Genomic DNA, 23836 nt, shown 5'->3' with positions numbered 1-23836 from the left:
GCTATCCCAGTTACCCAACCTAAACCTCGAAAGTATGATTGACTAATGAATGCCCTTTCCTGACTCGCCCTCAAATGGACAATTCTTAGGTTTTTCACTGTAATGTCTTTCCTATTCATCCCTTTTATCCAATTCCATTGTAGCTCTCTGGCCATTCAGTCATTCATTCCTTTGGTATTTATTCATTTCTCTTCTGCTTCTTACCTATTGGTTATTTTGGGTGACACAGCCATGGATCAGATAGGAGATCTTTCTATACTAGACTACCTTTCATCTGGACTCCCAAATCCACTTGATTATTCTTTTCCTACCAAGCCCTGCTTCATTCTAGTCTCTCTGACTTTAGTCCCTCCAATAAAAACACATCTTTTTATTATCACTGCTAATTTATTGTTTGAAATACAAATCCAACTATGTCACTTCCTTCATCAATTTTCCAAAATTCTCCACTTGCCTTCCCAATGATCATCTCTGACATATGTCCAATCTTCCTTCTCACCTTTAGCTCCCCTACTTTTCTCTACCAATAACCTGAAGACCACTCAAACTGGCACCCTCACTCTTGCCAAATCCCTTCTTACCTCCCCATCCCTGTCTTTACTCACACCTGTCTATCTGCCTCCATGACTTTCTCTCCTTCTCTGTGATCTCAAGCTGATAAACTTTTATTCATCCTTTTATTCTCCCCTCAATTGTCAAGTACTCCTTAGAAATCACATTAATATGGCAACCCAGTACAGCCTCCCCTTGCTCTGAATTCTCATAGTGTTTTCTTTCACTACCTTTATAGTGTTTAATGCTGATCATGTAGTTTGATTGTATACCTGACCTAGGCTCACTAGGCCTTAAACCCCTTAATAGACACCGATTTATCTTCACATCACCCACAACCTTCACATATACAGAGAGTGGCCATTTTTGAGTCTTTCATGACTTTACATAAAAACCTCAGTTTCCTCAGCTGTAAAATGAGGACAACAGCACCTTTTTAAATAATTATTTTCAAGATTAAATAACTATGTGTAATATTTAATGTGAGCCATGTAGATGACACCATAAGTTTTGAATTATTCTCTCAAATGTGGTAAAGTGGAAACATATGCATTTGAGTTATCCCCAAATATTTGAAAATTATGGCCCAGATTTTATTTGAAATAACATGGTGCCATATGTTTGTGTTTGAATCAATTAGGTCAGAAAAAGAAAAGAGAAGCAGCTATACATTTTCTTTTACCTTTTATTAATCCCAATAATCCATAGATATTAAGTTTATTGCTTCTTATTTGCTTCCATTCTGTGAACTCATTCATGTTTTTTGCTTCTTTTGCCCATGCACTAAGCCATAGATTCTGTCCAATGCTCACCAAATTCTGCCCTAAGTAAGTGACAACAGTCAGCCACACCCAGAGCCAGCCAAAGGCTTGGAGGTACTGCAGAATGATGGAGAACTTCAACTAAAGGCAAAATTGATATAAAATTAGATTACCAAGAGATACCGGAACATGACATGCCGTTTCTGAATAAGTTCCCTTATTGATAGTTTCTGATTAGCATCAATTAAATACATAGTAAGATACAGCATTTCAAAGATGTACTTTAAAGTCACACCTTGATTTAAACCCTATTCTGATGTTTTCTAAGCTTTGTGATCTGGGTCAAGTCACTAACATCTGTAACCCTCAGATGAATCACCTGTTAATTAGAATAACAGTAGTCACCATATAAGTATACGTAGAGTGTCAAGCACAGTACTGAACCCTTAAAATCTCAGTTAATGTTAGTTGCTATCATTAGTGAAAAAGAATATACATAACTAAATAACATGTAATCCTAACTAATCACCAACAATTCCATTTCATTCAACTTCCTCAAACTATTATATAGCAATTCTCCTCAAATTAAATGAGAAATCGATAATATTTATCAATAATGCAATGTAAACTTTTATGTTTCAGTGGTTAATAGCAAATAACATTAGTTCTTCTGGTGCTTACCCCACCAACAGGGATCTTTTCTTTTTTCATTGAGAGCTGTTTTCCTTGATCCAATGAGGGCCTGATAAAGCAAGACAATATTTGCTTTTTAGGTTTTACATGAAACGAACATAAAAAAATTATACATCCTTAACCATTTTGTTGCATCTTTCTCTACTCCCTTACCCTAACAGCAACTTGGTTTTCCCTGATAATAACTTTGCATCTTTTTGGTCTTATCAAAGGCAGACTGTTCATTCTACCATATCCTACATAATTTAGGGCCAGGGCATGTGGTCTATTTTTAACTGCTTCTTCTAAATAATTATCCCTTAAACTTGAATCAAGCCTTTAGAGCATTTAAACTAATGCCATCTGGCTGTACCATACTCTGTCCCTTCTCATCCTGGCCTAGACTGGCATCTACTCACTTCTTGGTATGTCAGAAGATGAACTAACATCAAGGTTACTCTTCTCATTTTGTTCTGCCACCACCCTGGGTAATGTCATAGATTACATGAAAAACTGTATTAAACTTAATCTCTTTTCCAGCTTCATGATCTTCATAGCTCCAGGTCCTGCATGTGCACCACACTTTGGCCATCAACTTTCATGACCTTAAACCATGAATCTTATTACTTAGAACTAACCCATCTCTGAAAACCCAACTCTAAGTATTTCAATCTCTGATCATAACCTCTTCTCTTTATAAGTTTTAAATTCAGTTATTCTCACTACATTTGGTTTTTACTTTACTTAGATTCCCAAATCTAGCCTTCTATCATCTTTGCTCTCTTGGATAATCAATGATCCTGCTTTACCTGAGATTTACCTGGTTTTAGCATTGACTATCCAACTTCTAGAGAATTCCTTAGTCCCAGGCAAACCTATATTCTCTCTCTTTTCCCTGCATTCTCCATGATTATCATTTCATGCAAACTTTGGTAATATTTTTGAACCCCAATTCCCTGCTTTTCTTCCATGAAGAAAAGGTGAGTTCTAACCAGTCTCTTAGAACTTGCATGTCAATCCTGGTCACATCGACTTCTTTGAAGTGCTGCTTCAAAAAATCAGGCAACCCTGAAAACTGGTTCTACCATCACTTAACATCTTCTTTCTACCTGGGTTCTTAATAGTGCCTAGAAATCCTTGCGTGACTCTCAGAAGGGGACTCATATCCCACTTCATGGAGGAAACAGAAGACAAGGAAGTCAGTCACCAAACCTTTACATTTATTGCATTCCACCCAGCCTTTCCCAATTCTCTCCTGTAACAAACACAGATAGTTAAAAATACAGGCTGTAAGACTTCTCCTCTAGAAATCTATCTTTTAAACAAATGATAGAAAGGGATCTTATCTTAAGGCAAGTCTGAAAAACACTGAGTTGTTCTCTTTTCTAATCTTCACCTTCTTCCTTTCTACTGACTCCTTCTCGTCAGCTGACAGAGAAGAACACAGTCTTCTCATTTTAAAACCGTCACAAAACAACAACAATAGCAACAACAACAGTTATCCTTATTCAGTTACCATCCTACTTTTTGCTGCCCTTTTGTAGCCAAATATTTTTCTGTTAAACCACATTTTCCTCCTTAAAGTTTTCGGCACCTGGTTGAAATTGCTTCCATCAAGATTGCTAGTAAACTACTTATTGCTGTGTCTATTAGACACTTTGAAAGTTATTTCACTTAAACTCTTCATCACGTTTAATATTGTTGACCACTCACTTGTTTAAAGGGCTCCTTCTTCACTTCCTTTCACCACTGTACTTTCATATTCTTTCCACCTTTCTGGCCCTCCGTTAGTTTCTCCTTAGGTTCCTTTCTCTGTCTTCCCTCCAATGTTTATGTTTCCTTGGGCTCAATTCTAGGAATTATTTCCTTTGTATGCTTCACACTCTCCTGAGCAATCTCATCCACTCCCATAGTTTCAATAACCTGCTTCTTTGTGGATGACTTTCAAATTGGTATCTCCAGTCCACAGCTTTTCCCTGATCTCCAGATCTATGTGTCAAATGCTTTCTTGACATCTACTTTATTTCTTTGCTTGTTTCTATCATACACAAAGTTAACTGAGCCAGTTATTTTCCTACCTCCCCTGATATTTTCTCTGGCTTTGCAAGGAGCCACAACACTTCCTCTGTCTTGACCACGGGACATTTCCATCTATTCACCAAGTATTTGTCAATTTCATCTTCTAAATATTTCTGGAATCATATTATTGGATAAATATTTAGAAAATAACAAACAGCAAGAAGAAAAGTGAGAAGAAAGCAGGAGGAGAAGGAGGAGGAAAAGGATAAAAGATGGAGAAGAGGAAAAGGAGAAGAAAAGATTTACAATCCTACGTTTCAGAGACAATCTGTGATAACACGCTTGTGAATATTTCAGTAGTCTTGCCTCTCTTTGTGTGTGGTATGACAATATTGTTAATGTTGCTTTTATATTATATTATGTTATATTAGATAATGTGTATAAGATAAGATATATCTTGTATTAGTGTTGCTCTTATATTGATATAATCTATGTCAATATTGTAATTATTAACATGATTGTCAATAATAATATTGATAATGTTGCTCTATAACCAGTTCATACTGTTTTAAGAAAATTACACATTTATAACTCAATTTATAAAAAACATATTCTTCTATAACACCATTATATTTTATAATATAATATTTTATCTTTTTACCATGATATGATTTATTTAACAAAGTCAATGCTTATACTGGTTGTAGTTTTTTCCTACTTTATTGCTATAGTGACCATTCTTTTCATACATCTTTTATTGCCTCTTGTACTAAATCCCATACACGATAACATGCGACATGATCAATTACAAGTCATTTGATGTATCTACTATTATACTGACCTCTAGAAATGCTGAACTGATGTACACACCTCTCAGCAGATCATGAGAAACCCCCATTTCTTCATGGTTTCCATTGTATTTTTCAGAATAAGAAATGCCTTATTCGGACAGCCTGGTAGTTCTTCCCTTCCTATCTCTGGCACTAGTATCCAGAAACATTCTGTGGGAAGTTGCAGTGCATGTCCTTTGTAGGATCAGCCTCAGCATCAGAGAAAGATACACTATTTAACAGACACTTTCATTGGAATAGCTCCTGGTATATGATTTGGGTTAATTACTGTCATCATCCTTCAAGCTGTTGGCATGGCTTCTGTTTGGATAAGCAAATTTAGCATTGGTGCCAAGCCAAAAAATTAATTCTTAATGTAGCTGGACATAAAATGCTATGAAATCCAACTGTTAAAAGGGAATTAAGCCTTCCTAATTAGATATAACTAACAAAAACCAATAATTTATTGGATACTATATAGAAAGGTATTGCTTTTTCAAACGAAAATGTTATTCATCGTTTTTTCACAAAAAAAATACCTTGCATTTGGTTCTAGGCTCTTTGTTTTGAATAACAGGCTTTATTTGAGTCTTTTAAAAGAGAAATTATTTAATCTTGGTAGATAAATTTTAAACATGAGTTTTCTTCTGTCCTTGAGAAATTCTCAGGAAAATTGGCACAATATCCATTTACATATTTTGTATAAAATATGTAATATCATCATATTGAAACCTTTGTCTCTGAGCTAACCCAAAATTACAAAGTGTGGAGTACATACGGGAAGACAAAAGTGATTCAGTGTTGTGCATGAAAGACAAAAGGGGGCAGCCTAAGTAGTAAAGTAAAATTTCCAGCTCATTTTATTCAGGGAAGACAGTGATAGAGATTTAAGAAAGTAATTAATAGGCATAACATAAATTTAGAAAAAAACGTGGAAAGAGTTTGAAATAAATATTTTAGTTCTGCTAGAAAAATAATGTCATTAAACTAACTCTAATTCTTAAACTTTGAGGGAAAATTTTTCAGAAATTATTTGGTTCAACCCCTCTACTCCTTTTCAACATACCCTGATAGGCAGCTAGACAGTTTTCCCATGAGCCTTTTCATGAGGAAGACTTACTGTATTCTATTTTAGTAGACCCCATTACAGAGAGCCTGTATTTGTTGAAAAGTTCCTGATGGCTTGTATCTTCCAATCCTTACTGTTTTGTGTGTGGAGGGGGGGGCGGTGGAGGGGGGTCAGAGTCTCACTCTGTCACCCAGGCTGGAATGCAGTGGCACAATCTCGGCTCACTGCAACCTCTGCTTCCCAGATTCAAGTGATTCTCCTGCTTCAGCCTCCGGAGTAGCTGGGACTACAGACAAACGCCACCGCACCTGGCTAATTTTTGTATTTTTAGTAGAGATGGGGTTTCCCCATGTAGGCCAGGCTGGTCTCGAGCTCCTGACCTCAAGTGATCTGCCTGCCTTGGATTCCCAAAGCATTGGGATTACAGGCATAAGCCACCACACCCAGCCCCAATCCTTAATCTATCTTAATTCTGCACTAATTGGAAATGATCGGAGAATTCGAGAAAAATAGAAATTTAGATTGAAAAGTCAGGAAAACTCTCTTTATGTAATATTATCTTACCAAACAGTAAAGCAGATAAAAAATGAAAGGGAGAATAGAAAATAATAAAACTAGTATAGCCAAGTAATTGGAAAAATTATAATAGGCTTCTCAAACATGAGATAAAATGTGATTTATTTAGTTGTTTGAAATTTCTTATTTGAAAAATTTAGTGTATTCTTTAAAAAGTGGGCTTGACTCTGGGTTGTGTTGATAAAAATATGACATATTGGACCTGAGGTGATCTTACCAAAGTATTCTTTTCTCCCTCCCCCTTCCCTCCCTCTCTCCATCCTTCCCTCCCTCCCTCCCTCCCTCCCTCCCTCCCTCCCTCCCTCCCTTCCTCCCTCCCTTCCTCCCTCCCTTCCTCCCTCGCTTCCTTCCTTCTTTCCTTCCTTCCTTCCCTTCTTTCTTTCTTCTTATTAGATTCCATTTGTCAATTTTGGCTTTTGTTGACATTGCTTTTGATGTTTTACTCATGAAGTCCTTGCCCATGCCTATGTCCTGAATTTTATTGCCTAGGTTTTCTTCTAGGGTTTTTATGGTTTTAGGTCTTATGTTTAAGTCTTTAATCCAACATGAGTTGATTTTTGTATAAGGTATAAGGAAAGGGTCCAGTTTCAGCTTTCTGCATATGGCTAGCCAGTTTTCCCAACACCATTTCTTAAATAGGGAATCCTTTCCCCATTGCTTGTTTCTGTCAGGTTTATCAAAGATCAGACAGTTGTAAATATGTGGTGTTATTTCTGAGGACTCTGTTCTGTTCCATGGTCTTTATATGCTGTTTTGGTTACTGTGGCCTTATAGTATAGTTTGAAGTCAGGTAGCGTGATGTCTCCAGCTTTGTTCTTTTTGCTTAGGATTGTCTTGGCTGTATGGGTTCTTTTTTGGTTCCATATGAAATTTAAAGTAGTTTTTTCTAATTCTATGAAGAAAGTCAATGGTAGTTTGGTGGGGATAGCATTGAATCTATAAATTACTTGGGCAGTATGGCCATTTTCACGATATTGATTCTTCCTATCCATGAGCATGGAATATTTTTCAATTTGTTTGTATCTTCTTTTATTTCCTTGAGCAATGGTTTATAGTTCTCCTTGAAGAGGTCCTTCACATGCCTTGTAAGTTGTATTCCTAGGTATTTTATTCACTCTGTAGCAATTGTGAATGGGTGTTTGCTCATGATTTGGCTCTCTCTTTGTCTGTTATTGGTGTATAGGAATGCTTGTGATTTGTGAACATTGATTTTGTATCCCGAGACTTTGTTGAAGTTGCTTATCAGCTTAAGGAGTTTTGGGGCTGAGACGATGGGGTTTTCTAAATATAGAATCACGTATTCTGCAAACAGAGACAATTTGACTTCTTCTCTTCCTATTTGATACCCTTTATTTCTTTCTCTTGATCGATTGCCCTGGCCAGAACTTCCAATACTATGTTGAATAGGAGTGGTGAGAGAGGGCATCCTTGTATTTTGCCAGTTTTCAATGGAAATCCTTCCAGCTTTTGCCCATTCAGTATACTGGCTGTGAGTTTGTAATAAATAGCTCTTATTATTTTGAGACATGTTCCATCAATACCTAGTTTATTGAGTGTTTTTAGCATGAGGGGCTATTGAATTTTATCAAAGGCCTTTTCTGCATCTATTGAGATAATCATGTGGTTTTTGTCATTGGTTCTCTTTATGTGATGGATTATGTTTATTTATTTGTGTATGTTGAACCAGCCTTGCATCTCAGGGATGGAGCTGACTTGATCATGGTGGATAAGCTTTTTGATGTGCTGCTGGATTTGTTTTGCCAGTATTTTATTGAGGGTTTTCACATTATGTTCATCAGGGATATTGGCCTGAAATTTTCTTTTTGTTGTGTCTCTGCCAGACTTTGGTATCAGGATGATGCTGGCCTCATAAAATGAGTTAGGGAGGATTCCCTCTTTTCCGTTGTTTGGAATAGTTTCACAAGGAATGGTGCCAACTCCTCTTTGTACTTCTATTAGAACTCGGCTATGAATCCGTCTGGCCCTGGGCTTTTTTTGGTTGGTAGGCTATTAATCACTGTCTCAATTTCAGAACTTGTTATTGGTCTATTCAGGGATTTTACGCCTCCCTGGTTTTCTCTTGGGAGGGTATATGTGTCCAAGAATTTATCCATTTCTTCTAGATTTTCTGGTTCATTTGCGTAGAGGTGTTTATAATATTCTATGATGGTAATTTGTATTTCTGTGGGATCAGTCATGATATTACCTTTATCATTTTTTATTGCATCTATTTGATTCTTCTCTCTTTTCTTCTTTATTAGTCTGGCTAGTGGTCTATTTTGTTAATCTTTTCAAAAAAACGGCTCCTGGATTCATTGATTTTTTTGAAGGGTTTTTTGTGTCTCTATCTCCTTCAGTTCTGCTCTGATCTTAGTTATTTCTTGTCTTCTGCTAGCTTTTGAATTTGTTTGTTCTTTCTTCTCCAGTTCTTTTAATTGCTACGTCAGGGTGTCAATTTTAGATCTTTCCTGCTTTCTCCTTTTGGCATTTAGCACTGTAAATTTCCCTGTAAACACTGCTTTAGATGTGTACCAGATATTCTGGTATGTTTTGTCTTTGTTCTCATTGATTTCAGAGAACTTATTTATTTCTGCCTTAATTTCACTATTTACCCATAGTCATTCAGGAGCAGGTTGTTCAGTTTTCATGTAGTTCTACTGTTTTGAGTGAGTTTCTTAATCCTGAGTTCTAATTTGATTGCAGTGTGGTCTGAGAAACTGTTATGACTTCCATTCTTTTGAATTTGCTGAGGAGTGTTTTACTTCCAATTATGTGGTCAGTTTTAGAATAAGTGTGATGTGGTGCTGAGAAGAATGTATATTCTATTGATTTGAGGTGGAGGGTTCTGTAGATGTCTATTAGGTCCGCTTGGTCCAGGGCTGAGGTCAAGTCCTGAATATCCTTGTTAATTTTCTGTCTCATTGATCTGTCTAATATTGACAGTGGGGTGTTAAAGTCTCCCACTATTATTGTGTGGGAGTCTAAGTCTCTTGGTATGTCTCTAAGAACTTGCTTTATGAATCTGGGTGCTCCTGTATTAGATGCATATATATTTAGAATAGTTAGCTCTTCTTGTTGCATTGATCCCTTTACCATTATTTAATGTCCTTCTTTGTCTTTTTGATCTTGATATTTGTTGGTTTAAAGTCTGTTTTATCAGGGACTAGGAATGGCAACCCCTGCTTTTTTTTTTCTTTCCGTTTGCTTGGTAAATATTCCTCCATCAATTTATTTTGAGCCTACATGTGTCTTTGCACATGAGATGGGTCTCCTGAATACACCACCCCAATGGGTCTTGACTCTTTATTCAATTTGCCAGTCTGTGTCTTTTAATTGGGCCATTTAGCTCATTTATATTTAAGGTTAATATTGTTATGTGTGAATTTGATCCTGTCATTATGATGCTAGTTGATTATTTTACACATTAGTTGATGCAATTTCTTCATAGTGTTGATGGTCTTTACATTTTGGTATGTTTTTGCAGTGGCTGGTACCGGTTTTTCCTTTGAATATTTAGTGCTTCTTTCAGGAGCTCTGGAAAGGCAGGCCTGGTGGTGACAAAATCCCTCAGCATTTGCTTGTCTGTAAAGGATTTTATTTCTGCTTCACTTATGAAGCTTAGTTTGGCTGGATATAAAATTCTGGGTTGAAAATTCTTTTCTTTTAGAATGTTTAATATTGGCCCCCACTCACTTCTGGCTTGTAGGGTTTCTGCAGAGAGACCCACTGATAGTCTGATGGCCTTCCCTTTGCAGGTAACCTGAACTTTCTCTCTGACTGCCCTTAACATTTTTTCTTTCTTTCAATCTTGGTGAATCTGACGATTATGTGTCTTGGTGTTGCTCTTCTTGAGGAGTATCTTTGAGGTGTTCTCTGTATTTCCTGAATTTGAATGTTGGCCTGTCCTGCTAGGTTGGGGAAGTTCTCTTGGATAACAGCCTCAAGTGTGTTTTCCAACTTGGTTCCATTCTCCCCATCACTTTTAGGTGCACCAAACAAACATAGGTTTGGTCTTTTCACATAGTCTCATATTTCTTGGAGACTTTGTTCACTCATTTTCCTCTAATCTTGTCTTCATGCTTTATTTCATTAAGTTGATCTTCAATCTCTGATATCTTTTCTTCCGCTTGATGGATTCGGCTATTGATACTTGTGTATGCTTCATGAAGTTCCCGTGCTGTGTTTTTCAGCTCCATCAGGTCACTTATGTTTTTCTCTAAACTGTTTATTCTAGTTAGCAGTTCCTATAACCTTTTATCAAGGTTCTTAGCTTCCTTGCACTGGGTTAGAACATGCTCCTTTAGCTTGGAAGAGTTTGTTATTACCCACCTTCTGAAGCCTACTTCTGTCAATTCATCAAACTAATTCTCCATCCAGTTTTGTTCCCTTGCTGGTGAGGTGTTGTGATCCTTTGGAGGGGAAGAGGACTTCTGGTTTTTGGAATTTTCAGCATTTTTGTGCTGGTTTTTCCTCACCTTCGTGGATTTATCTACCTTTGATCTTTGATGCTGATGACCTGTGGATGGGGTTTTGTTGTGGTAGTCCTTTTTGTTGATGTTGATGTTATTGCTTTCTGTTTGTTAGCTTTCCTTCTAACAGTCCAGTCAGGTCCTTCTTCTGCAGGTCTGCTGGAGTTTGCTGGAGGTCCACTCCATACCCTATTTGCCTGGGTATCACCAGCAGAGGCTGCAGAACAGCAAAGACTGCTGCCTGCTCCTTTCTGTGGAAGCTTTTTCCTAGAGGGGGACCAGCCAGATGCCAGCCAGAGCTCTCCTGTATGAGGTGTCTGTCGACTCCTGCTGGAAGGTGTCTCCCAGTCAGGAGGCATGGAGGCCAGGGACCCACTTGAGGCGGCAGTCTGTCCCTTAATAGAGCTTGAGCCCTGTGCTGGGGGATCTTCAGAGCTGACAAACAGGAACGTTTAAGTCTGCTGAAGCGGCGCCCACAGCTGCCCCTTCCCCCAGGTGCTCTGTCCAAGGCAGATGGGAGTTTTATCTATAAGCCCTTAACTGGGGATGCTGCCTTTCTTTCAGAGATGGCCTGCTCAGAGAGGAGGAATCTAGAGAGGCAATCTGGCTACAGCGACTTTGTAGCCCTCAGGTGGGTTCCTCCCAGTTGAAGTTCCCCACGGCTTTGTTTACACTGCGAGGGGAAAACCGGCTTTGTTTACACTGTAAGGGGAAAACCGCCTACTCAAGCCTCAGTAATAGCAGAAGCTCCTCCTCCCACCAAGCTCAAGCATCCCAGGTCAACTTCAGACTGCTGTGCTGGCAGCGAGAATTTCAAGCCAGTGGATCTTAGCTTGCTGAGCTCCGTGGAAGTGAGATCTGCTGAGCAAGACCACTTGGCTGCCTGGCTTCAGCCCCCTTTCCAGGGGAGGGAACAGTTCTGTTTCATTGGTGTTCCACGTGCCACTGGTGTACGAAAAAAAAAAACTACAGCTAACTGGGTGTCTGCCCAAACAGCTGCCCAGGTTTGCGCTTAAAACCCAGGGCCCTAGTGGTGTGGGCACCTAAGGGAATCTTCTGGTCTGTGGGTTGTGAAAACCATAGGAAAAGCGTAGTATCTGGGCTGGAGTGCACCGGTCCTCATGGCACAGTCCCTCCTGGCTTCCCTTGGCTAGGGGAGGGAGTTCGCCTACCACTTGCACTTCCCAGGTGAGGCAATGCCCCACCCTGCTTCTGCATGCCCCCTGTGGGCTGGACTCACTGTCTAAGCAGTCCCAGTGAGATGAGCCGGATACCTCAGTGAGAGATGCAGAAATCACCCACCTTCTGCAATGGTCTCCCTGGGAGCTGCAGACCAGAGCTGTTCCTATTCGGTCATCTGGTCATCTTGCCCTGGACCCTCCCCTCCCCTCCTCTCCCTTCCCCTCCCTCCTCTTCCCTCCCCTCCTCTTTCTTTCTTTCTTTCTTTCTTTCTTTCCTTTCTTTTCTTTCTTTCTTTTTTTCTTTCTTTCTTTTCTTTTTCTTTCTTCTTTCTTTCTTTCTCTCTGTTTCTTTCTTCCTCCTTTCCTCTCTTCCTCTCTTTCCTTTTTTTTGAGACAAGAGTCTTGATATGTTGCCCAGGCTGGTTTCAGACTCCTGAGCTCAATGGATCCTCCCAGTTTGGCCTCTGAGTAGCTGGAACTATAGGCGTGCAGCACCACGCTCTGCTGTATTCTTTATATGAGCTGCTGCAACTTATAATTTTTTAAAAAAACAATTTTGTAAACAAATATTTATAGGGACTGGAATTCTTTTTTTAGGGAGAAGAAGAAGGGTTTCCCAAAATTGGTTTACAGAAACTTCAAGAGGTTCAATTTAGATATTATATTAACAGTGATCTTATAAATAAGGAAAATTGATTTACTGTAGGGGAAAGGGAATGATTAAGTTTACAACAACATTTATTAATTTTTACATTTTAAGCTTTTCTTAAGCTATTTACTGAGTGCATGGTGATACTATACACAGGCAAATATGCTCTTTAGGATTCCAAGATATGTATACCCTATAGCAAATGGATTTCAAAGTATGTTTCAGTGCTTCTGGATTAGCTTTTCTTGGAGACTCTTAAAAAATTATACTCATTTAAATGAAATATATTAAGTCTCAATGGCCAAAAATAAAAGAAATGATGGATCAGAAGACTTTTCAGTGTTCTTTCAGTCTCTAGTTATTTATCCACCCTTTCAACAAATACTTATGTATGTGCCATTTGGTGTTCTAGCTGATGGCAATGGAACAAATAACAAAAAATCCTGCCCTTATAAAACTTTATAATATAGAGTTAGGAGGAAGACAAAATAAAAAGTGAACAAGTAAATTTCCCAATCTTATGGAAATTAATAAGACTTATGACAAAGTAAAGCTGGGAAAGGAGTAGGAAGTCTTGAGATATGAAATAGGGTGGATAAGCAAGTCTTTATTGATGACATGACATTTAAGCAAACACCAACAGAAGGTGGATGTGCAAGCCATACGGTTATCTGAACAAAGTATACTTTATGCAGTGAATTAGAAATGCAAAGGCCTTGAAGTAGGGGCATGCCTGGCTATTCCAGGAACAGAAAACGGTCAGTGTTGCTGGAAAGAGTAATGAAGGGTGAACTTCCTAGGGTTCTGAGATCAGAAAGGTAAACAGGTCCAGGTCCTATAGGACTTTACAAAAAGTCAGTGTAAGGACATCAAATTTTTCTCTGAAAGGTGAATCTTTTGGAAGTTTTGGGCAGAAGAGCAATATGCTCTGACTTACATTTATAAAAGAAACTCTCTGTATACTATGTTGCAAATAGGCTGTATGGGGTAAGATGGCAGCAGGAAGGCCTGTGAGCAGGCAGTTAGAATAACGGCAAGTGAGAAATAATCCTGATTGGAAAAAGGGGGCAGCTGTGAAGGTGATGGGTAGTAGGTGAATTCTGGATTCTTGGATATATTTTGAAGATCGAGCCAATGGGATTTGATTATAGATTGGATGTAGAGTAAGAAGGGTCTAGATGACTGCAAGATATTTTTTGCCTGAGCAACTGGAAGAATGACATTGCCATTAACTAAGGTGGAAAAAATCACATGTGGGACAGGTTTGTGTGTGCTGAAGGAAAATCAAGAATCCTGTGTGCGACACGTAAATTGGAGATGTCATTTAGACATTAGAGGGGAGATGCTGAGAGGGTCAGCTGCCAGTTCAACCCTGGAGTTCAGAGGAGAGATCCAGACTAGAGAGATTAACTTGGAGATATTAGTATACGGAAAGTAAAGCCATGAGACAGTATAAAAATACTAAGATAAGAGACAAGCAGAAGCAGTCCAAGATCTTTATGATCAAGGAGGAATGACTTATTATTAGTTTACCTACGGAGTCAGCTAAATCTGATATGCACACAAATCTCCAACCTGCATCGTCCACATCATCCACACATCCTTAGGCATATCCAATTCTTAAAAAATAATTATTTCAAGACTCATTCCTTCATTCAAGATCAAAACTGCCACTATCTGAGCTTTTGGATCCTAAAGTGCTTGATTCCCTATAATCTGTCCTAATGCTCAATTTTAGCAATTATAAGCTCTAGGCGCTTATTTTATAATCTCTCTCTCTCTTTTTTTTTTTTTCTTTGAGACAGAGTCTCACTCAATCACCCAGGATGGATTGCAGTGGCATGATCTCGGCTCACTGCAACCTCCGCCTCCCAGGTTCAAGCGATTCTCCTGCTTCATTCAGCCTCCCAAATAGCTGGGATTACAGGTGGGTGCCTACATGCCTGGCTGATTTTTGTATTTTAGTACAGATGGGATTTCACCATGTTGGTCAGGTTGGTCTCGAATTCCTGACCTCAGGTGATCCACCTGCCTCAGCCTCCCAAAGTGCTGGAATTACAGGCATAAGCCACCACGCCCAGCCTGTAATCTCTTTATTCCTATTATTTCCTATTATCTTTTGGCTTCCTGTTTAGGCAACTGATGGGAAGAAACATTGAGGAAAAAAAAACTGATTAGATTAATTTATTCAATCACTGTTCATTTCAGTCACTTACAAAAAAAAAAAGCATAATATAACAAAATCCAATCAGGACCAATGTTTTGCCCTTTTTTTTTTTCTGTCCCCTCCCCTCCTCCTTCCTGCCCTCCTTTCTACTCTCTTCTTTTCTTTTCTTTTCTTCTTTCTTTCTTTCTTTCTCTCTCCTTCTTTCTTCTCTCTCTCTCTCTTTCTTTCTCTTATTTTCTAGGCAGGTTCTTCAGGTCCTATACTGGTCTGTATGTCTAGGTCACATATTCTGTCTTGATAATCATCCCAATCCATCATGAAATGTTTATGTCCAAAGCTTATTTTTCACATTCTCATCTGTAGAGTCTATGAATGCTATGGGATGGGGATGTTTTTGGCAATCAGGTTAAATTTCTACCACTAGAATTTGGCTATAAATAGTGAGGAATGTAATGATCATATGTTTCCAAAAATAAGTCTCATCTATCTCACTTAAAAATTTAGACACATCCATCTAACTTGTAGTTTAGAATTGGAAACCACTAAGTACATTTTATATCCATTATAATGTATGGATCTTTTTTATAGGATGTGTTCAAATGCTGTAAAAAAGTAATTAATCAGTCCATAATCCCAGTGAGCCTAGCATTACCTGATACTCACCTATGTTTTTGCTCCAGGATTTTGTCTTTTGGTCTAGTTCTGGAGTTGATTGCACTGACTCGCTTTAGAGCATGAGCTGGAGAGAAAGACAGTGGGTGTTTTCATATCCAAAATGATAAGCCAACAATAAACAAAATAGAGAGAAGTATAATGGAGGATTACACAAACTGGAGAGGTTTTTAAGTTCTAGATCTATAGGTTTCCTGGGAGCCCTTGTATTTTCTCCATTATTTCAGCTTGTCCTAAAATGTTCTGTAATCTTGCAGTAAAAGTGAGATTTCTTAATGAGAAAACCTACAGATAAATTCTCTTTTTTCTCTGAGAAAGGGTTGCTAACTCTCTCAGTGTCCCTCTGAGAGGGCTGCTAACTTATTTCAGATCTTCCACAGAAGGGCTAAATATTTCCCAAGAGGAAAACCACTCTAGCCTTTAAAAGAAGCGTAATTTCATGCAGGATTTATACCAACGTGATTCTTGTGAAGATTAGTAAGGAAAAACAATGGTAAATTCCCCAAAGCTGTCACTGTCTTGCAAGTGTCACTAACAGTGATAATAGCATCCTATGTGACAGGCATTGCCCTAAGGGCTTTGTATGTCTTTTAATTTTCAGAACTACCCCTACTGAGAAAGGTACTACAGTTATTATCCTTATTTTAGGGATAAAAAGACTGAGGCACTGAGCTCTTACACAGGAAACACAAACCAAAGTCATCCACCTAGACCTATCAGCTACTGAGGTTCAAGTAACCTTAGTGAATTTGATGGTAAATGGGCTGGTGAATTTGATGGTAAATACCTCAGCACTAGACAGATTTTTGTCTTTATTCACAGTATGATACTTGAACTCTTTGAATTTTAGATTTCTTATCTCTAAGCAGAAGGAATTGGATTTGGAGATTTCGAAGTTCTCTTCTATGAATTCTATGCTTTCTTTTTTCTATAAGGAATCATCTAGCCCCTAATGGAAGAAACTGATTGATCTCAAACATCTCTGTGAAACATGGGGATTCTGTGGCTCAAAGAATGAAAATTCAGTTTGGAGTTGTTTCAGCCTCTCCCTCTAAGGCACAGTCTCATCTTTATAGCCTTTAATAATAATATTTAAATGTATTTATTTTCAATTTATAAGATACTTTTACATGCATTATATAAATTGAGCTCACAAATGACCTGATACGATATGAGAATAGGTAAATTTACCTATATTTTGCAGGAGAAAAAATAAAACTCAGAGAGGGTAAGTGGCTTGCCTGAAACCCAGAATTGTTTAAGACAGAGCAAGGGAGGAAGCAATTGTTTAAGACAGAGTATTGGGGAAGAAGCACGCATCAGTAAATGAGTGAGCCACTCCTGCTTTTCACATTAAGTCAGTACTAAGTCAGTGTACTTGTTCCTACACATTTGATACAATGTTTAAGAGCCTGGTTGTTGTCTGACATGAAACAGAGGTAGCATGGGATTCAAATTCTGTCACTTGCTTTCTGTCTTAATTTGAGCAAGACACCTAATCTCTGTAAAATGAGGACCATGGCAGCCTCTGGAGTTTTGGGGGAGGATTAAGTAAATGTAAAACTCATGAATATATTGAGATCACTATCCACGACATACAAGCTATCATCAGTATAATTAGTTTGTGTAAGAATTAGCCTAGGCTGGGCGCGGTGGCTCACGCCTGTAATCCCAGCACTTTGGGAAGCCGAGGCAGGCGGATCACGAGTTCAGAAGAGCGAGACCATCCTGGCTAACACGGTGAAACCCCGTCTCTACTAAAAAATGCAAAAAATTAGCCGGGTGCAGTGGCGGGCGCCTGTAGTCCCAGCTACTGGGGAGGCTGAGGCAGGAGAGTGGCTTGAACCCGGGAGGCGGAGCTGGCGGTGAGCCGAGATCGCACCACTGCACTCCAGCCTGGGTGACAGAGCAAGACTCTGTCTCAAAAAAAAAAAAAAAAAAAAAAAAGAGTTAGCCTAACCTAAATCTGTAAATATGTAAAATTTATCTTAACTTTGTTATATTTTTCTTCATAAACCCATTTCTCAGCTCTGATTTGATTATCTTATATAACATTTCCATAAGGCAAAACCCTTAGATTTTTTAGAGCTAGATGGAATCTTAGGGATTTGATATATCCAAACCCACATTACACTGCAAAGCATACTTTTTACCATTTACTTTCTAAGCTACTTGTTATTGACTTCAGCAATGAGAGTTCAGAATGATAGGAAAGAAAAAGAAATGGCTAATAAGCAGTTTGGGGGACAGGGGAGAGAGAATAATGTACATTGCTCAGTTCCATGTCTGCCCCTAGGAAAAACAGAGCAAGCCGAAGCACTGTATTTCACAAACGGGAAGAACCACAAGAATTAAGTCATTTGATGAAGACTGATATGGTTATTCAGTGAGAGAACTAACAATTGGTCCACGGTTTATTCCACAATGTTGTGCTGATTTATACACTAGTTCCCCCTTCCATGCAATTTTGCTTCCTGAGGTTTCAGCTACCCACGGTCAACTGTGGTCCAAAAATATTAAATGAAAAACTCCAGAAATAAACAATTCATAAGTTTTAAATTACTTGCTACTCTGACTGGCCTGAGGAAATATTTCACCGTTGTGCACTGTCCTGTCTGGGAAGTGAGCCATCTCTTTGTCTAGCACATCCGTGCTGTGTGGATGCTCCCCACACATTGCTCACTTAAGAGCCTGGGTTATCCGATCAACTGTCATGGTATTAAAGTGCTTGTGTTCAAGGAACTCTTATTTTTCTTCATAATGGCCCCAAAGCACATGAGTAGTAATGCTGGCATCTCGGTCTATTTTATTATTAGTTATTGTTGTTAATCTCTTACTGTGCCTAGTTTATAACTTGAACTTTATCATAGGCATATACATAGTTTCAAAAGCATAGTATATAGAGCGTTAGGTACTATCCAAAGTTTCATTCAACCACTGGGGGTCTTGGAATGCATCCTTTGTGGATAAGGTGTGCCTACTGCATTCCTATTGTAGTGACACATAAATTAACTAGAATTTTGAAACTGAAGAATTGTGTACCTTTTAAAAGAATTTTTGAACAGACTCAAGACCGAAAAGGGTGAATTATAATAAATAAATGAAAGATCACAGAGTGATTATGCCTCTTACATCCTACTCTCTGCCAGGTAATTTCTTTCCCCTAAATCTCAGCAAAAGTGTGCTCAAACAGAATCTCATTTCCCTTGATATTTATGCAAATAACAGAAAGAAGTTCCCCACAGGGACAGACCTGCACCTAAAATCTGTGGAACCAGAGCAAGAAGGCAAATAAAAGCTCACATGTTGCATTTCCAATTATTTAAAAGTCACTGATGGAATTAAAAGACTCAAGTTCTATTGCTTTCTCTGACCAATACACCTTCCAAGCCACCTGGAAGGCAAGGATCAGATGAGAATGTCTGGATTCCTGAGACTTCCTCCGGGGGACATGGCAGTCCTTGATGAGTCAGTCTCAGCCAAGGCCTTTGCTGCTCTTCTCCCCCTCCCAAGCTCCACTCTGCACTCTCAGAAGCTCTGTACATCTGCAGATACCTCAGCTGCCATGTCCAGACTCTGCCCACTCTCCCACTCGCAAGAGAAACATCCTCAGGCCAAAGAATGATGCATGCCACCGGGCAGTCTGTCCATGAGAGAACAAACCTGAGGAATGAGAGCCCAGGTCCCAGGAACAAGCTTCCATCATTTGAGCAGAGAATTCTGGGACCTGAGTACCTAGAATGGTCAAGAAGTAGGAAATGGGGAGGACACCATACAGGGAAGGCTAGAGTGGGAACTGACTAAAGCATGAAGTACAAGGCCAGGATCGTTTGGCCCAGGTTTAGGGGGCAGCATTGCAGGACATCACGCTGAATGTAAGCTATTATTTAATGTAGTGTTTGATATCAAAATCCATTTTTGTCTTGCCCCCTACAGTGGCTAAGGAAATCATACTCTATAGAGCTAACCTTTTACAGATTATCTCTTGATCTAGCTAGCTAGTTTTTATTGTGAGTCTAAGTCTTTATGTATTTTTTATCCAGCATTCAAAAAATCAAAATTCCAGAATACTCACTTTTAATAACACATTCTATTTCTGGCATAAAAATTTTCTCTACTTTCCACCTTTCTGATTGTCATGGGAAAGACAGAAATATTCAGGTAATTAGAAAGAAGTTGAAGTTACGTTTTTCTAACTCTGGCAAATGTCTGATTGTGACTTGGTAACATCTATTAATAGAGATCTATTAACATCTATCAGCCCAACTTTAAGAATATTACTGCTTTTATTCTGCCACAGTAGAGGGCATTTGTACCTAAAAAAGTTATACAAATGCAGGAAAGGTGGGATTTTTGTTTCCAAAATTGGATATTTAAACAACAGCAAATTCCACAGGTTTCAAAAGACACACTGTTTATATTTTATGGCAAATTACATATTTAGCTTAAAGCTTACACTCTGCCTACTTTTGGAACTATATTTTCTGAAGTCATACAATCTATATTTCATGTGACCTTTAAAACAAATGGCCACACACACAGGAAAGACTGGCTCATAGCATTCCATAGCACCTTGTTAACTCCTGAGGGGATACACTTTCAGATTCATCTGTTTAACAAACAGCTACTGAGTGCCTGTAATTTGCCTAGCATGAGGCTACCTAAGTGACAGGGATAAAGAAATGACAGAGTCCATGCTTCTTCTAGTCTAGGAGGCACTCCTAGACATCTGTTTTCTACACAAGAAGCATAAATTATTACTTAACCTTTCTGAGAAGGCAAGGAATCATTTCCAAAGTGCTAGACGTTAAGAAAAGAGGAAGTTCTTTTGTTAAGGATGCCAACAGTCATCTGACAATGCACCAAATAATTTTGCAGATAGAATATTTGTAATATGAGAAAGGTGGAAAAACAAGGAATTTAAAAAATAGTACTACAAAACTAATGTGTGTTAGCTTAGGTCCGAAAGAGAAATATCAGCAAAATGACTTTGTTGTTGAATTTCATGGCATTAAAGTAATAAATTGTACTGATCTTGTTATAAACCAATTTCATATTTTTAGGACTTCATATCCAGGACAAGTGTCAGGTGAGCTAATGGATACTAGTTCATGTAGAAAATAATGAGACATAGTTCTATATTTCTTCTTTTATCTTGAAATTATGAAATAGTTAACTGGTTTTACAGTTAGTTTGCTGCGCTGCTCTGGAAAGGTATAGGAAAAGGATCTAGAAAAGTACAGGAAAAAATACGATGGTGTCTACATGACAAACCATCTACAGCTGTAAAAAGAGATGATGCTACATTACCCAACTTTAGGATAATGCTGGATATCAAACATTCTTGCATCTTACACATTGGATAAGGATCAAACCACTTGTTTTATTTTGAAATGTCCATACATCTTAATTTAATATTCTAGGGCTAGAGCAACAAAAATTGACAAATAAAACTAATTCTTAAAAGTCGAACAAACATCGATCCCTTTTGCCTTTGCCAATTTCTTTCTTTTGTTTTCTCTTCCTCAATGTGCTATATGATACCTAGATGTTTAAAATTTTTATTATTTATTTCACATGTATGTTCCCTGTTCTTACTGAAAAGTAGATATAATGTTTAGAGTGATTATGTTCTCGACTGGGACTAGAGTTTATAAGTAATCTAATTTATTTCATAAATGAATAAACAGACCCCAGGGAACTGAAAACTTTTCTTAAAAATCATAAACGAGTTTAATTTTTAACTGATGTATCTCATTGTATTTGCTTCTTTCCTTTGGAAAGGAAGGTGCCCCGTCCCTGACTTAAGCAGGATGAATGAAAATTTATAGCATGAAATTACGCAATTAATGAACTTTCAAAATGGGTAGGTATACTGTATCTTAAGTTAATTTTTTATTGTGTCCTTACCTTTTTCTTGTTCACTGATGACTTGGTGCAAATTAGTGAGATTTTTGGTGTTACACAGCAGCTCCTGGTATGTTCCCATTTGAGCTATTCTGCCACTTTTCATTACAACAATAAGATCCATTTGTGGCAGAAGTGTGAGATTGTGTGTCACTAAAATACGAGTCTGAAAAACAAAGTGTTTTATCTCAGAGGTTACAAAAAATGGCTTTTTAAAAAAAGCTGCAGTGACTTTTTTTTCTTTACTGTTTCAGAGTATGATTTTTGGTAGGTGCCAGTTTAAGGCAGCATCTATATATTTTACAAGGAATAATGACATGCTGCTAGATGAGAAAATAGTTTCTAAATGTGATTTTTAACACTTTAGTTCAGGTATTTTTTCATTCATTAGAAATGAATCAATTTAATTGGAAATTCAAAACAATTTCATATATGTCATTCTTGCTTATTTTTAAATATAAACTACCATTACAAAAAAGTGTTTAATCCAAGTCATAATTCATGGTCCTCATTTTTAAATCCTTCATATTATTTTATACATATAATTAAGTGTGACATTTTTAATCTTGGGTTTATGTCAATATATAAAGATGTTTGTCTATTTTTACTGAGACATATTTTATAATTTTATACATATATTTTCAGAATTCTCTATATTAATAATTCCATAAACACATACTATGAAGAAATGAATGTGGCTTTGGAGTCAGACATACTTTTAAAAATCTCTATTGTTCTTAAGTTGAGCAACCTATATCAAGTCATTGTGAGCCCTGAGTTCCTTTGTATGTGCAATACGGATAAATGAACTAATTTACACTGCGAAATATGGCATGTACTGGTAAATACTAATTTTCATCTTCTTGGCCTTTTAACAAAACAGCTGAATCACTACGATTGCTATGTTAATAATATCAAATTGCTATGTTAATAATATCAAATTTTACGCTTTAAATAATCAGTAAAATAATTCTGTTTTTAGTAACAGTAGTGTGCACCAAAATACCATTGTAAAAATCACTTGAGTCAACAACAATTCATTATGGCACATAAATCCCCTTAGGATATGGTATTAGATGAAGAGATAACAATCACTTAAATTGTCACCAGAGTAAACTTGTAAGTAAAACTTTAAAAATTACCCATTGAAATTTGTCTGTGAAATTGCAATCTGAGCATCCCATTTTTTTCATGTGAAATGTGACTACTTTGCTTAAACAAATAAACAAAATAAATAGAAATTTTAGGCACAGTGCTAGACAGATCCCCTGCCCCACAAGAAAGCATAAATGAAACTATGGCTACCTTGTTTTTCAAAAGGCCCAAGGACCCTATCACTTTTTCAAAAAGCTGCTTTCCAACATGAACATCAACAGCAGACAAGGGATCATCCAGGAGGTAGATGTCGGCCCCACTGTAGACAGCTCTGGCCAGGCTTACTCGATGTTGCTGGCCCCCACTTATATTCACACCCTGAAAATGGAGCAGGAGAAAAACAAGACCAGAGGAAATGTATATACATCTCAAAGCACGTGCAGTTACATCCAAAGGCTCTTTTATAGCATGGATAGATAGCAACCCAAGATGAATGCTCCAACCTTTCTTTATCCATGACTTTCCAGTCCTAGCCCCATCTCATTTCCTAGCATTACTAATTTGCACAAATTAGAAGATATATCTACTTTCTCTTAAGTGCTTACTCTCAAAAGAGGATGCTAACGAGTAAGGAGAAAAGAATTTCCAAATCTCTAACTCTGAAAAGTCATGCCTGTAGAATATTAAATAAGACTTTTGGCTGCCAACCATATACTGGCACTAGTGATTATTTTTAAATTGACACACAGGAAATTGAAAATAACAGCCAAATTACCAAAGAAGTAATCAACATGTCCTATTTTCTCCTGTAGAAAGATTAGTACAAGTCTTGTTGGCAAAAGTACAACTCTAAGAAGCAAGAATAGGGAATATTCATCACTCCATGTGAGAATTAAAGTTGACATGTACAACCATGTATGAAGAATTATGGAGCCAGGCCCAATTTACTTGATTTATTTTATATTTAGTATTTACAGATCTGGTTTAAAAGCTCTCAGTGCAGCACAGAATTTAGCCAATGACCTGTAATTATAAAATGCCATTGCCTCTTTGCATTTTTCATCCTTCTCCTACTCAGCAAACATCTTCTGGGTATGACTATATTTTGAGTACTATGCTAATGCTTGGGATTCAAAGATGGGTGAAACAGTCTGTCATGAGGAGGTCACATTTTAGCAAGGGCCATAGGCATTATACACCCTCCTCCCACACACTCA

The 23836-nt window shown here is 37.8% G+C and overlaps 1 protein-coding gene across 1 annotated transcript in view; it reads right to left on the bottom strand.

Moving 5' to 3' along the window:
* LOC100607007 (multidrug resistance-associated protein 1-like) overlaps positions 1-23836 on the bottom strand; it is an 88327-nt gene that overhangs the window by 24220 nt on the left and 40271 nt on the right. Inside the window, exons 14-18 of the mRNA XM_030806201.1 lie at positions 22830-22997; positions 21528-21690; positions 15609-15684; positions 1995-2055; positions 1235-1454 (exon numbers count right to left, since the gene is read on the bottom strand). Coding sequence (XP_030662061.1) covers positions 1235-1454; positions 1995-2055; positions 15609-15684; positions 21528-21690; positions 22830-22997 — 688 coding nt within the window. The remainder of the gene's footprint in view (positions 1-1234; positions 1455-1994; positions 2056-15608; positions 15685-21527; positions 21691-22829; positions 22998-23836) is intronic.

Source organism: Nomascus leucogenys, chromosome 25, assembly GCF_006542625.1.
Source record: "Nomascus leucogenys isolate Asia chromosome 25, Asia_NLE_v1, whole genome shotgun sequence".
Classification (NCBI taxonomy): domain Eukaryota; kingdom Metazoa; phylum Chordata; class Mammalia; order Primates; family Hylobatidae; genus Nomascus; species Nomascus leucogenys.
The sequence above is the reverse complement of the archived record's forward strand: the minus strand, read 5'-3'. Positions and strand labels throughout refer to the sequence as shown.